This window comes from Crocodylus porosus, unplaced genomic scaffold (assembly GCF_001723895.1).
Source record: "Crocodylus porosus isolate Cpor-Errol unplaced genomic scaffold, CroPor_comp1, whole genome shotgun sequence".
NCBI classification, from domain to species: domain Eukaryota; kingdom Metazoa; phylum Chordata; order Crocodylia; family Crocodylidae; genus Crocodylus; species Crocodylus porosus.
In genome coordinates this window covers 1693196-1708276 of record NW_017728924.1, presented here as the reverse complement: position 1 = coordinate 1708276, position 15081 = coordinate 1693196, and the positions used below count along the sequence as shown (strand labels likewise).

Genomic DNA, 15081 nt, shown 5'->3' with positions numbered 1-15081 from the left:
TTTCAGGGGGGCAGGGGAGGGGTCAGCGAATTTCCAGAAGCTGTTAAAGAAATGAATGTATTATTGGAATTCCCCATATGGGAAAGCAATGGCTGTATAAAATAAGAGACGCCCTGGCAGGGAGCCTTTTGCTTGCTACCAGCTGTGCTTAGCAGTAGAGAGGTTTGCTGAGTGAAATCCAAACCCTGCTGAAGCCAATGGCAAAACTCAGCTTCACCTCCTGAACAGAATGAGACAGAGCAGTAACTTTGCTGAGAATCCCTAGTTTTAGTATTTCTGTGTCTCTTGGACAAAGTTGAAACAAACACAGATACATGAGCTCCAGTATGTAAAAGTAACTAGGTAAGAGTATATTCTTGATATTCTGACCTGGGATCTCTGGACTGGTTGGTTGTGTGGGCACAGGGAGTCTGGAGTCACAAAGAAGAGAGTCATTTCTATGTTTACTTACTCTAAGCAGACAAACTGTAGGACTGATTGCAAAATAACTTGTAATCGTTTGTCTCTTCTCCCGCAGCAAAACTAATCAAGTGGTTCGTTTCTCTTAGGACAAGACAAGCGCTCTGAGCCTGAGCAATGTTGCTGGGGTTTTCTATATTCTTGTTGGAGGTCTTGGTCTCGCCATGATGGTTGCTTTGATAGAGTTTTGTTACAAGTCTCGGGCAGAATCCAAACGAATGAAACTCACAAAGAACACCCAAAACTTTAAACCTGCTCCTGCAACCAATACCCAGAATTACGCTACGTACAGAGAAGGCTACAATGTGTATGGAACAGAAAGTGTTAAAATCTAGGGGTACGATGAAGGTCTACTAAACTAATTCATTCATTTCCCTTTTATTAATACCCTTTTTCCATTTCAGTAATATGGTGGAACTGTTCTATGTATTGGTGGGAAATAATTACAGGGGGTTTTTTATACTACGTGCTAGCAACCCACTCTTCCCCCGCCCCCCCAAATAATTCACAAGCAGTAGCTGGGATTTAATTTTGTTTCTTAATCAAGAAGTAGCCCGTCTCTATAATGACGATGCCAGCATCGATGCTGAAGTGAATGATTCCTGTATTTGAAATATCAGTGATTCCAAAATGTCTTTTCATCCCTTTAAGTGATAAATGTAATCCAGAATTGTTTTCTCCTTTCTTCTTACATTTACCCCCATATTTTTTAAGGGGCTGTGCTCAGCTCAGGTAAGTGCTAGTAGGAAATCTTGGAAGTATTTTATGTCTTTCTGATCAAAGATTCACCAAGTATCAAAAATGCTACAACAGCAGCGTGTCTATGCAAGATGTTTACTGCTCAGTAGACTAATGAACCTTGCAGTAAGTGTCTCAGCATCTACATGCGGGCCCCTATTAGGGTGGAGTAAACTAATATAAAAAATTCACCAGCAGCACACATGTAGACATTGTCCCAGCTAGCTGGGGCATGAGGGTGCTTCAGTACAGGGGCTAACCCCACACCTTGTGTCCCAGCCAGCCTCTCCGCAACACATTGATTGTGCGAGGAGCAGCCTCGGGCTGGCAGGCTGACCCCCCAGACCTCTGCCAGCTGGGGCTGCTGCGACCCAGCTCACCGTGCTGAGGTCCTGGGTGCATGTGCAAATGTGCACCTGGGAGCAATAAACCCCAGTGCGATAAGCACCGGCGTTTATTGTGGTACGTGAACAGGTACGTGTAGATGCACCCTAGCTGAAGTTAATTTCTTAAGCATGAAGCAGTCGAAATGAATGACTAAAGGCCTCTCTAAAAGTTATTCCAGCCAAGTATTTCACGGATTCCACCTTTATGTTGACAGAAATCAAAGGATTTCCAGCCTTCAGATGAACTTTGTTGTTACAAGTAACGAGAGGCAATTAGGAGTCATGATAATTACCACAAGTCTAGCCAGGGGTTGGCAACCTACAGCCGAAGGGCTAGATCTAGCCTGTGAAGAGCTTGGATCTTGCCTCTCAAGGTCTAATTTGGTGTGTCGGGACCCCGCTGAAGTGATAACTTAAGGGAGGCAGGTTACGGTGGTGATTTAAAGGGGCTATGTTGAAGCAGCCAGTTAAAGCCTCATGCTTTGATCCCTCACTAGTGAATTTGTTGTCCCCTTCTGCTTTTTGCCCTGGCTTTCAACAGCACTCAGTAAGTGGAGGGCACACAGAGCAGAGAAGGGCTCAGGGCAGCAGGGGTGGGTTTCAGCTTCCCATGGCAGTGGTTGGATTGCCAGCACCCAACCTGCCACTCTGAAAGGTTGCCCACGCCTGGTCTACAGGACTCCTGAGCCTACACAATGGGTGCTCCCGTCCTGCTTCCACTAAGCTGAGTTGGACCTTTTCTACTGACATCAGCAAAGAAATGGTCTCCTCTGCCCTGGACCGGTGGTCTTTCCAGAGCTTCCTGCCTCTGGCCAGATAAGAAATAGCACAAGAACTATCCGGCTTCTGGCATTTGAGTGCTTCCACTTCCGGCCAGAAGTAGAAAAAAAGGCAAGTAGAAAAAAGGGCAAAGGATTTCCAGAGAAGCTATTTAATCCGACTTTTAATGAGCAGGAAATATACTATGAAAGCACCCATGGGGCACACTTAATATTGGGGTGACATTGTGTTGGGCACTATGGAAATGTAAAGAAGAGAAAATCCATATACTATGAAAGACTTACAATCTAAAGCTTTGGATAACTCATTCCAGTTAGCCCTTTCTTTGTCCAAACAAGTCCACCCATCTAATCAAATAAAGAGGGCTGGAAAGGACCCCTAAAGGCAATCTAGTTCACATACAGTGATCGCCTCTCATAGGAAGGGAACTGACACATTTGTTTTCTTATTATATAGATCCTCACTTACGACAGCATGCAAGAGGAGAAGCAGTGGAGATTGTGGCTACTTCATGGATCCTGACCACCTGAGCCAGTTTTACTCTCTCCTAGGTGTCAGGCATGACACATATTGATGATGGTGCAATGAACTTTTTTTTTTCCTTCAGTGCCTTATGGAAGACTCTGAGACTCACAACAATGCAAACCATCACTGAAATATTCTTGCTTTGCTTGAAAACAAAAACAAAACAACAGAACTGGTAACTAGACAAAATACTAGTATGTGAACAAATATACTTGTAAAAACATCAGTTCAACAAAAGCCATTCTTTGATACCACTGCACAGTATATGAACTTACGTCCTCAAACCAGAATAAAGTCGGTCTCATCGTCTGCCCCGTTCCTGATCTAAAGCCTCAGACGTCCACTGCTTGTGAGCACAGACCAGCCTGTCGCTACTTCTGTGATCGACTGTCAAGATGCTTTGGGTACTTCTTAAAAGGGTGGTGTGATTTTTTTTTTTTCTTTCTAGCCACTTTAAATTGGTAAAACATGTACATCAGTAAAAGGTGAATGTAACACACATCAAAAAAGAAAATGTGCTGGGGAAAAAAAAAGATGAAGTCAGTGATTATGCATCTGTAAGTCCAAAAGAAAATGATTGTGGAACTGCAGATCTTGCTTCCAGATCAGTAAATGAATTCTCTTGACAAGCTAACTATAGTGCCAGTAAAAAAAAAAAAAAAATACTGTACTCCTTTTTCTCTATAATCAGGCATAACTACAGGTGTTTTATTAAAATGGCATTAGCTGGCTTTAAAAAAGAAAAAAAAATAGCCACTTGTGAATTTAGGTTCTGACCACATATATCTCTCTTTTCTTGCTGTGCATTTGCATTTTAAGTCGATAGCTAATATTCAGCAGCGAGGCGAGAGAAGTGCAAAATAGTTTTTTCCCCACACCTGGTTAAAACGACTTTTCTCAATACTAGCAGTGTGCTCAGATGATGCTTCTTGGATTATTGTCATTTGGAAAACAGAGATGGGGAAACGAGAGCGTCTCAAATGAGACCTACAGTTTGAGACTATTATTATGCGATCTAACATTACTATTGCCAGTACTGTTATATTATATCAGCTCCTGCCAATAATTGTTTCATGGCTATTCATCAAAGGATGCTTGTGTCCTTTCCAGTTTGTAAAGAATACAATGCATTCCAAGATATACTGCTAAAGATAGAGGCTCAGTATTACTCACATCCAACTTCTCAATAGAGGCAGTTTTTCAACCTTGATTCTGTGCCAGAAAACTACTTTACTGCATTTTTAAGGAAGAAAAAAAAGAAACGTTTACTGTCACAGTTACAGAGAAATGTTCAAGGAAGTATCTGCATACTAATTACCTCTAATATGACAATAAGTACTTTCTGTAGTTCAATAGAGTTTTCTTTCATCAGTAACATACATGGAAAAATCTTCCAGATGATAATGAATAATCTTTTAAAAAAAAAAAAAAAGTTTGACCCTTTAGGCATTTAGTTCCTTGACAATAGATTTGATCTTCTATTAGAATAAAAAAAAAAAGGAAAGAAGGATAATATGGAGAAAGTCTTGCTAAAGAAATAAATATTTCCAACAAAATGTACTATAAATTTTTTTTTAAAAAAACTCATGGAAGAACAACGCACTGTTCAAGTTTTTAACACACTATTGAACAAAAAGAAACTATTTGTTCCTTTTTTTTCATGAAACTGATTTTCAGGTTCCAACTGCTATCACATCCCAGCGAGGGGGGAAAGGAAAGCTCCGCAGTTATAAGTTGTATTAAAAACAAACATTTTCGTAGAAGCTGTATAAAGAGAAATGTATGTTTATCACATCGATTTTTAAGAGTGGAAGCTTCACACCGGTGAAGGGGTTTGGTAAAATGGATTGTTATTTTTAAAAACTTGCATGTAAAAAAAAAAACAAAAAAAGTGTTGATGCTTACAAATTCCTGCTACCAACTTCAAGCTGCAGAAGTCCAGCAGTAGTCACGCGAGGAGTTCTTGTTTACGTTTTTATTTGGGGTTTATTCTTCCTTCTTTTTTTTTTTTTCCTTTTTTAATTTTTTCCTCTTTTTTTTTTTTTTTTAAGTTCCAATTTTTGGTGGTTACAACTGCACTTCAGTGAACAGAAAAATTGCCAAGCAAACTAATGGCTGTAAAAGCGTAAACTGCATGTGTGGGCATAAATTACTGAGCCTCATTTTAATGAGGTGTTGTACAAAGAGTTTTAATACATTTTGTAAATAAAATTGTAAAGAAAAAAAAAAAAAGACAAGACCGGTCTGACCTTTTCGCTCAAGGATCCCGCCTGGCTGGCTGAAGTGACCAGGCTGTTGTCACTAAACGACTGTGTAGTATTAAGAACCTATCCCTGTTCATTCATCATTTCTCAGTGAAGAGCGTCTTACCCACTAATGCAGCTTACTGACCCTGTAAAAGGTACGTCTATAAAGTTCCTCTGATTATAAGTTATGGTGAGCCTGCCACAGGAGCTCAAAGAGCCACATGTTAGATTAGGGCCACAAATCTGTGAGGTGCTGCACACCATCAAGACCATCGGTTGAGGTATGGTTTAGCCACCTCTCCAGGTCAGAGTGCAGAGGGGCAGGGATCGGGAAGCTTGGCTCAGCCACCTGCACATCACAGCTCCCAAACTTCAGCCTACCCCTCTCCTAGACTTGGTCCTGGCCAAAGGAGACAACCTGGTGGCCGAGTTAAAAATAGAGGGTAGCCTGGGTGACAGTGACCATAAAACCATCACGTTCACTGTCCATCACAAGGCAGGCAAATCTGATAGCAGGGTTGAAGCCTTGGACTTCAGAACTGCACATTTCAACAAGCTCAGGTCACTAGTAGGGCAAGTGCTGCCGGACCAGGGACCAAAGGCAAAAGATATGCATGAAGCGTGGTCTCTCCTTAAGGACGTGATCCTTGAAGCACAAAGGAAGTCCATTCCCACATGGAGAAAGGGCAACAGAAGGGCTGGGAAGCTCTCCTGGCTAAACAGGAAAATCACAGTCCTCCTTAGAAGGAAGAGGCGTGCAAACAATGGAAGCCGGGGACAGGCCTGAAGGAGGACTATACAGCAATGACCCACATTTGTAGGAAACAAATTAGAAAGGCTAAGGCGGCGACTGAATTTAGATTAGCAACGGGAATCAAGGACAACAAAAAGTCCTTCTTTAGGTACGTAGGGATCAAGCGGAAAGCAAATGGGAGTGTGGGGCCGCTGCTCGACAACTCAGGACACCTGGTTACCACTCAGGAGAAAACTGAACTCCTGAATGACTACTTTGCCTTGGTGTTTCACCGGGCCGTGGGGAAAATCATGCCGGATAGGGTACAGAATGAGCAGGACAGAAATGACCACCTCCCTACTGCTTCCATAGAACTGGTGCGTGATCAATTAAAGAAATTAGACATGTATAAGTCAGCAGGACTAGATGAACTCCATCCAAGAGCATTGAAGGAGCTGGCCAAAGTCATCGCGGGGCCCCTGGCAAAGCTGCTCCAAAACCCGTGGTGCTCTGGAGGGGTCCCTGAGGACTGAAAGAAGGCAAATGTTGTGCCTATCTTCAAGAAGGGTAGAAGAGAGGACCCGGGTAACTATAGATCAATTAGCCTAACTTCTATCCCAGGGAAAATCCTGGAAAAATTCATTAAGGAGTCTATGTGTGATAGGCTTACAGAAGGTAGGATTCTGAATGACAGCCAGCATGGCTTTGTCGTGGGCAGGTCTTGTCTAACCACCTCATTTCCTTATGATCACGTGACTCGCCACCTGGATATGGAGAAGTGGTAGATATTGTATACCTTGACTTCCAAAAAGCCTTTGATCTGGTATGCCAGGATGTTTTCGCAAGGTTGGAATATAATGGGCTTAACTGTGAGATGGTTAGGTAGGTATGAAGCTGGCTGCGGGGCAGGACCCAGAGAGTCGTAGTGAATGGATCTGTGTCATCTTGGCAAGAAGTGGGCAGTGGTGTCCCGCAGGGTACAGTGCTTGGTCCTGTACTTTACACCTTCATCAATGATTTGGATGTGGGGGTGAAGAGCTCACTGGCCAAGTCTGCAGATGACACCAAGTTATGGGGAAGCATGATCATGCTTGAAGACAGCTTACAGATACAGGTGGATCTAGACAGGCTAGCAAGTTAAGTGAGTCAGAACCAGATAAAGCTTAATGTTGAGAAAAGTGAACTGCTCCACTGGGGGACGAGCAATCCCCTGCACACCTACAGGCTTGGCATTGCCAATCTGACCAGCACCACGAATGAAAGAGACCCGGGGGTAATAATAGACCACAGCATGAATACGAGCCAGCGGTGCGACTCTGTGCCAGCAGGGCAAACAATACTTTGGCGTGCATCCATCGATGCATCTCCAGCAAGACCAAGGAGATGATTCTTCCCCTCTACTCAGCACTGGTGAGTCCGCGGCTGGAGTACTGCATCCAGTTCTGGGTGACACACTTTAACAGGGATGCAGCACAACTTGACAGAGTCCAGAAGGGCCACCCGTATGGTTAGAGGCTAGCACAGCAAGCCATACGAGGAAAGGCTGAGGGACCGGGGACTCTTCAGCCGGAAAAAAGAGACGGTTGAGAGGGGGCTTGGTAGCAGCTTACTGCTACATCAGAGGAGTACATCAGGGAGCAACTGTTCACCGGGGCACCCTTGGGGAGAACCAGGAGTGATCGCCACAAACTCCTGGAAGACCGTCTCAGGCTTAACGTTAGGAAAAACTTCTTCACGGTCAGGGTGTCCAGACTGTGGAACAAGCTCCCTCCAGAAGTGCTGCAATCGCCTACCCTGGAAATCTTCAAGAGGAGACCGGACAGTCACCTTGCTGACCCCGTTGTCTTTCCTGCTTGGTGCAGGGGGCTGGACCCGATGATCTTCTGAGGTCCCTTCCAGCCTCACGGTCCATGAGTCAATCCCTCCCCTCAAACCATCAGCACCAGAAGCCACTGTGACCCCGTGACCCGACAGAGGCAGGCAGCATGGCACAAACAACCGAGCGTTGCATTGTCCGCTGTGCCAGTGGGGGAGTCGAGCTGGGTGGGGAGGAATTCTGTTCCAAGGGGAAATGCCATCTTTGCTGAAGCCCTTTCCATCCCAAGCGGGACCTAGAAAAACAAACAGTGTTGAAATTTGCCTTGAAACAAAAACTCCAAACCTGCATCATTTTAGAAACAGCCACGTGACCAGATAGGGTTTTCCCCAGGACCATCAAACCAATTCATTTTGATAAAGCCTAAATTTTTCATCTTGGCTTTCTTTCAACTTGTGTTATAAATAGTTAAATAGCGAGGCCAAGTGAAAATGTCAAAATGAAATGTTGCAATAATTTCCCTAGGAAACAAATTCTATGAAATCTGTTCTTTTCTGTGAAACAGTTTGAGTTTGTTTCCTTGGTATTTTCATGTGAAAACCCGCTCCCTGCTGTTGTATTCCACATGCTGCTTAACTGAATAAAGACTATAGGGCCCAGCCGTGCAACTCCCCCAGCTCTTCATTGGCAGCTCGCGAGCTGTGCACATCTCGTTGTCAGGACAGACTAGAGGTCGCTGCCTTCAAAACCGAGGGACTTGTCCACTTTCTGAAATTCAGAATGTCATTTCATCACCCTGGGAGCTGGTGAGAGCTCCTGGCCTCCACTAGCACTGGACGGGGGGGTCTTTGTCAGTGTTTTACTTGTGTAAGTAGACTGTAGGCACTCTGAAAGTCTCGTGCTCCAGTTGTTGCAGCTTATTGTTGTGGGGAGAGGCTGAGCAAAGTGATACACAGACCGCCAGGTAGGGAAGGCAAGCTAACCAGAATTATTTCCACTGAGCTGGAGATAAGATAGATAAAGTTTTAAATGGTTATTGATTACCATGGAGACAGGATAGTGCTAAAGTTTAAAGGAAACCCTGGAGAGTGCGCGTGTGCGCGTGTCCCCATAACTCCCACCACATTTTCAACGGTGCTGCTAGAAATACATTCATCAGAACTCTGCAACCAAAACCCTTCTCAAGTGCATCCACCCCGTGCGCTGCCTGGGACCATGATCTCATTCCAGCTAAATTTGCCCTATTGCAAGCCAAACTCTGGAGAGGACTTTACTTCCTGAGCAGTTACTGTAGCACTTTGCAAGCTACAAACTAGATCAAGTAATCATGATAATAAATTGTCAGCCCACTGCTGAGATTCAGGCCCTAGGCAGGAAGAGGATAACGCTTCAAAGCCTCCTGCCCAGCCCCTGGAACAGAATTAGACGTATAATTTGATCCTCACCCTAAGAGTTCAGCACTGAATGTCCCTTCTGTCTGGTACCTACAGGTGTTGGTTTAATCAGTCCCTACGTACATCACCACATGCCAGACAATGCATGAAAAAGGCCACAGAGCTGGAATGAATTTGTGAGAGAGGCATAGACAAAAGCACTGAAGTTTAAAATTTACAAATAAGGAACTCTGGACGCTAGCAGTCGAAGCACAGCGCATAGTAGCAGGGAAGCCACTTCAGAAATGCACGGTCAAATGCTCCCTGTCGTGCTTTAGACAAGAGAAACCATCTGAAGGATGGCAAACAAAGGCCTCCGAGTTGAAAAGACAGCGCTGGAGTATTAGCATGGCACGTTTCCTTGGTCGCTACAGTAAGGGAGACCAGACTTCCTCAACATTACTACAGATGCCACAATGCAGCTGATGAGGTTTCTAAATGCCACTATAATCCTCCCAGGGCTCTCCCCTCCAGCGCTGCTGAGCTCTTGCTGTAGTGGTAATCGGCCTATGCGTAGTCTACAGAGCTCTAGCGGGTCCCCGGAGAGACGGCTGTTCATTGTTTTCAGCAGCTTAACTGCCTTAAACCATTTTTCTAATAGCACTTTTACATGTAAGCAATCGCTGTGCTTGCCGGGGGGGGGGGGGTGTTACCTGATGGCAAAAATAAGAGGCAGCTTTTCACACTAGGCATATACAGTACCACTGGAGCCCTGCTCTACTGCAAAGACCTCTGCACCTCCTGCCATTGATTGCCAGACGAGGTCTTACCTGGCTCGGAGCAAAAAAAGACAGCATCTTGCCAAGCAAAGCCAAGCGTCTCATTACTTGGTGATGAATAAGCTGATCTCATGCCTTCGAGAACAATCCCTGGCAGCCTGAGCCTCTTTCAACCTAAGCAAAGACTGTGCTAGCAATGAAGACCCCCTTGCAGTCAGGAAAAATGCAATTTGAGTAAGCTTTTTCCCCTAGGCCTTATATTTTCTTGCCAGTCATTATTCATCACTACAGGCTGATGCACTTCAGCTGGCACGCTTGCTGATGGCCCCCAATGAGCATCCAGTTGGCACGTTGCACTTTCAGTATTTAAAAAGAAAATGGGTGTTGTAAGGAGAAGGTTGCGACCAGCCTGAACACCACCTCAGTGCCCTGTGGCCCTAAACCAAGTGTCTGCCTTGTCAGGAGAGGCGCCAGGACTTCTATCAGATGAGAGAGACCTGTATGCATGGCAGCAGTGCTGTCTCCTGCCAGGTAAAACTTTGTCCATGAGTTTGCAAGACAGATAAAGTTACTCATGTGAAGTGCACGTGGCTTCTGGACTACAGCTCCTAACAGGGAGCCAAGCAAACTTAAAATCAAACTTACATGCCCATCTCTTCCTACACAGGTGGGTAGAGCGTGGCTGCTGGGACTGGGGCATGTGGGAGCCTTTCAGCCTGTTCAGTCTCTGCTATGAGTATAGCCTACTCTCTCCTAGAGCAAGCAAGTGGGCAAGGAAGGATTTGGGCAGAAAATTGCTCAGGCTTCAGAAAAACGAAACGGGAGAGGGAAACCTAGCAAAATACTGACTAATAAGCTACAGCCATGAGCAAAAAATGTCTTATTACACAAGTGTTTCATTCAGAGGGAAAAAGGGGTAAGCAGATCAGCTGTACAGACCATCCTGGGATTGTTCCCAGCCTGGCTGGTGGGAATATGGGCTTCATGCTCATACTTAGCGTAGCCCCTCCACCAAAAGGGGCAGAAACAACATCCTGTTATGGCTTGACTTTTAAACATGCTGCCCTCAAATGAAGCCTGGTAGAAGAAGACCAGAAAACAATTCCATTTATATGTAAAGCATCCCACACAATCTAGGCAGGGAAGCATGAAAAAAAAAAAATAACCTTCCTTACCACCTTCTTCATTGCGTGCCCCAAATTCAGTCACATGCAGAACAGGCTAATGAGTGTCTTCCTCCTTTACGACCATACTATTGTGACCCAATACACAACATGTAAGAAGCCAGGAAGCAGAACCAAAACCAGCAGCATGTGAGTGATTGATATTCTACCACCTGATGTACATGTCAAAATTTCCAGCACACCACTGAGAGCTGGGGTGTTAATTTGTCTGCGTATTCACAATGTGGGAGCTATAAAAGTGTGAAAGAAACTGTAATGACAGACTAATAAATAATCTTCTCCCTGTGAGAGCAGCCTCTGCAAAGCTACCCCTGCAGTTGTCTCGCTGAGCCTCAAGAATGTAGCAAAATGGTTCATTTACATTTTTCTAATAAATTTTCATTAAGCCAAACAAGTCAATTAAAGCACCAGTTGCTGTTCACCAGGAAGCGAAATACTGGCAAAGATGTCCAGACCTATTTGTCCGTGGCCACAGGCAGCCTCAATTCTCACCCTGCCGAGTTTGGTTCCTGGTTTTCTCTCTTCCGTTCCCCATAATCTTCCAAGCACGCTCATGATGCCATCAGCTTCTGGTGTACGATTCATCTGCCCTACGAGGTGCATGGTTCCTCACTGTTTGGCCCAGGATGCAGGTTTCCATCACCTGCTTTTTCTGACTATTTAATGAACTTCCATGTTTTCTTCTATTCTGCCCCGTTGCATGGGCGGTGTGCCCTATAAACCTCTGCAGAACTGACTCATTACTTCCATCCAAACCCTCCTGTTTTCCATGCTGCCGACAGGGAAGCTGACATCAGTTAGGCAGTTGGTGTGCTGAAACCGCTGCCTGTAGTGTATTGTCCAGTAATATCGCCTTGGCTCTTCGTACACAGATGTCTGGATGGTTGTAGCTTGTCTTTGACTGCTCTTTGGGGCAGGAACTCTGTTCTGTGTTTATACAGCGCAGCACACAGTAGGGTCAGAGCTAGGCACCTGGTCCCCAAACCAACAGCCAATTAGTCCAAGAGTAGTCTATCCTGTTACTTGAGGACATATACCGGCCCCAACCCTACTTCAGGTTCATCTTTCAGACTCCAGGTTAATCCTATTCTTGGCTAATTTCCACCCCACAACAACCAGCCGTGATGTCACCTTCTGATCAAATTCCCCCTAACCCTAGCCCATGTCCCTTCACCGAGATCACGTGGCAGCTCCAACCTTTACCCTAGCTGGATCCAACTAGTGTAAAACACCTTGTCTCTAGCCTGGTGATGAACAGCTGCCCAAACCCTCACCCTAGCTATAGGCCACCTAAGTTCCAACAAGCTCAATACAGGCCAGGACGTGGTTGTGGCTGCCAACCCAGACCCGATACTAAAACTAACCTGAACCCAGAGCCTAGGGACAGACATAAAAAAAAAGCCTGAGTCTGAATTGATTCAATCTTCGTAGGTTGGTCTAACCTGGCTAAACTGAACTGGATTGCAACTAGACAGACTTTCTCTCTGGGATGAGGAAATGCAGGCACATGGCTGCAGTGGCTCAGGCTAGACGCTGGGGGGGTGGGGGGCGGCACTAGAGTAACCTGCCCTTCCCTTCCACAGTACTGAGCTGAGGAGGGCATGGCAGGACCTCTGATTAAGGAAATCTGCCTGCACCATCCCAGGCTTTCTCCTGATTGCTGCTCAAGAGGCGGGAGTGTTACTAGACCCCCAGCCCTGGGCTTGTACTCTGAGTCAAGTGGCGGTGCGCACTGCAGGCATCTGTTGATGATACCGAGCTTTTCACTCTCCCTCGCCATGCTTCTTTATCCTGTCTGCAGCAAACTGACAGGCACACAAGCCAGCAGGGAGCTGACAACGGTATTTATCACCTCATTGGCAAAAGAATAGCCTCTCTCCATTAATTCAAACTCTTCTTAAACAGCTTACCAGCTGACCTGTTGATTAGCTCCAAATGTCCTAAGCCAGCGGTTCCCAAACTGACAGATCACGCACGACCAATTTAAAATGATACGACCTTAAGTACCACCAGCAAATGTTTGTCATATAAAGTAATAATAATAAACCTGTTAACATGTACCACTAACAGATTTTCTGCATACCACTGGTGGCACACGTACTATGGATTGGGAACCGCTGCCCTAAGGGGTCACTGTTCTGTCTGCCTGTCCCAGTGAAATTGGAGACATTCACACACAGACATCCCTCAGCATTAGCTAGCATACCCACATGCCTAGGGTCCATGGGGCTGGGGTCCATGCTGTGGGAGATGGGGGTGGATTCCTGCTTAAGTAGCGAGCAGTCAGGGAGGGGGGATAGAGCAGGGGGAAGCCAGACAGACCCTGCTATGCCTGCAGTCTCTGCTGGAGCTCCAGCCAGGGAGCGGGGGGGTGGGGGCAGCCCTGCTGTGGAGCAGAGAGCCCTGCCCAGCCCAGAGAGCATGCTGGGATGCTGTAGGAGTCTGGCTGACCTTAAACCAGCAAGAGGTCTGGGACAGATGTTGCATAAACTGGTTTGACCCAAATCAGTTAAGGCTGATACTACATTCAACCAGGTTTATCTCAAACTGGATTCAGCCCCTTTCAAACTGTGCACTGAACAGTTTATGTGCACCGAACATCTGTTCTGTTACAGGTTTAAACCAGCTTCTGATCACTTAAACCAGTTTGTGCGTAATGTTTGTCCCTAGCCAAAGAGGCTGACTAGTCCCAACCCCACCCTAGTCCATACCATAGTAGCAGCAAGTCCTAATCTTAACCACAGCAGTTTACTGGGGCCATGTTTAACCTTTAGGTTAGCCCAAAACCACCTAACCAAAGGACACATTCTCACTCAGATCCTAACCCTATTCTGGTTAGTCCGATGGCTCCAACCATAGCTGCTAAGTGTTCTCAGACTACAGTTACGGTTCAGTTTTATACAGGTTCCCTGACTAAGGAATACAAGAAATTGCAGTCAAACGCTTGTCTACATCTACCCCAACCATGCAGTTGGGCCAATAAACGAGAACATTCACAGCAATCCTTGCCTCTTGCAATAGCCATGTAATGTATATCATATTAAATGATACGTAAAAGCAACTCTTTTGTAACCTAGCCCTTGCCTTAGCACCATATCAGACTGCATTTAGTACAGTTCCCAGCATCCCACCTCCCAGTTAAGTCTTTAGGAAGGGTGACAGGGCAGCTTTGGACAGGACTGGATACAGAAACACAAGCATTTCCCTTCATAGCAAAGAACACATTTGACACTAAAATTAAATCATAAGGGCAGTTATAATTAATTATGGCCCTTCTTCAAGAATTGTTTATACTGCCATGGCCTTCTTGCCAAGGTTTGCTACACAGCACAATGCTTTATATATTATTCATAGGTATGAAAGTAATAATTATTTGTGGTCATTAAAATTAAATTACCAAAATATTTTGGTGTTCATATTCATTGCCTTGGTGTGGGAAAAAATTGATGCTTATTTTATAGACCGCAGTATATAAACAACCACTGGGTAATGATAGCTCTAGTCAATTAAACTAAAGAATTTAAGTACATAGATTTTTTTTTTTCATGGATTTTATAAAATTCAGAGTAATATTCATTCAGAGCATAATATATTTAAAATTGGTTTACAAAGAAAATATTGTACACAAGTCATGACAATCATCATCATTTCAGAGGGTTATGTAGCTGATCTCAATTTATTGGTGATCCCTGGAGCTTGTGAAATGCAGTATGTATTGCTAAAATTAAGACACCCCATAACATTTAAGCCTTTGAGCTACAAATTAAAAAAGCTGTTTTAACATAATGTTTTCCTGCCCCCAATGCTGAATCTTTAATACCATACTGAGATATACACAAACTGTTGCCAGTACTAAAACAAATGTCAAAGAGAAGCTAATTTCATCATTTCCCATGTGTAGCTGATGGCATCCGTGGCTTTGCATGCTTCACTGGGAAGTTCCCCTTGCTAGCACTCAAAAAGCAGTTTCCCAGATACTCTCGAGACTTCACTGTAGCATCTCCGGCTGTGGCATGGTCAGGCCAGCATATCTTAATGCTCTTCTAGTTTGGGTTAATAAAT

The 15081-nt window shown here is 44.9% G+C and overlaps 1 protein-coding gene and 1 long non-coding RNA gene across 3 annotated transcripts in view; one reads left to right on the top strand and one right to left on the bottom strand.

Moving 5' to 3' along the window:
• The window catches only part of GRIA3 (glutamate ionotropic receptor AMPA type subunit 3), a 217077-nt gene extending 212306 nt beyond the window's left edge, over nt 1–4771 (top strand). For both annotated transcript variants that reach the window (XM_019540185.1, XM_019540183.1), the window contains exons 15-16: nt 549–796; nt 2820–4771. In XM_019540185.1, coding sequence (XP_019395730.1) covers nt 549–794 — 246 coding nt within the window. In that variant the 3' untranslated portion in view covers nt 795–796; nt 2820–4771. The remainder of the gene's footprint in view (nt 1–548; nt 797–2819) is intronic.
• Nucleotides 1–14103, bottom strand: part of LOC109313571 — an 18562-nt gene extending 4459 nt beyond the window's left edge. The window contains exons 1-2 of the long non-coding RNA XR_002102088.1: nt 14093–14103; nt 5775–5780 (exon numbers count right to left, since the gene is read on the bottom strand). This is a non-coding gene — a long non-coding RNA (uncharacterized LOC109313571). The remainder of the gene's footprint in view (nt 1–5774; nt 5781–14092) is intronic.
• Nucleotides 14104–15081: the final 978 nt, after the last annotated feature.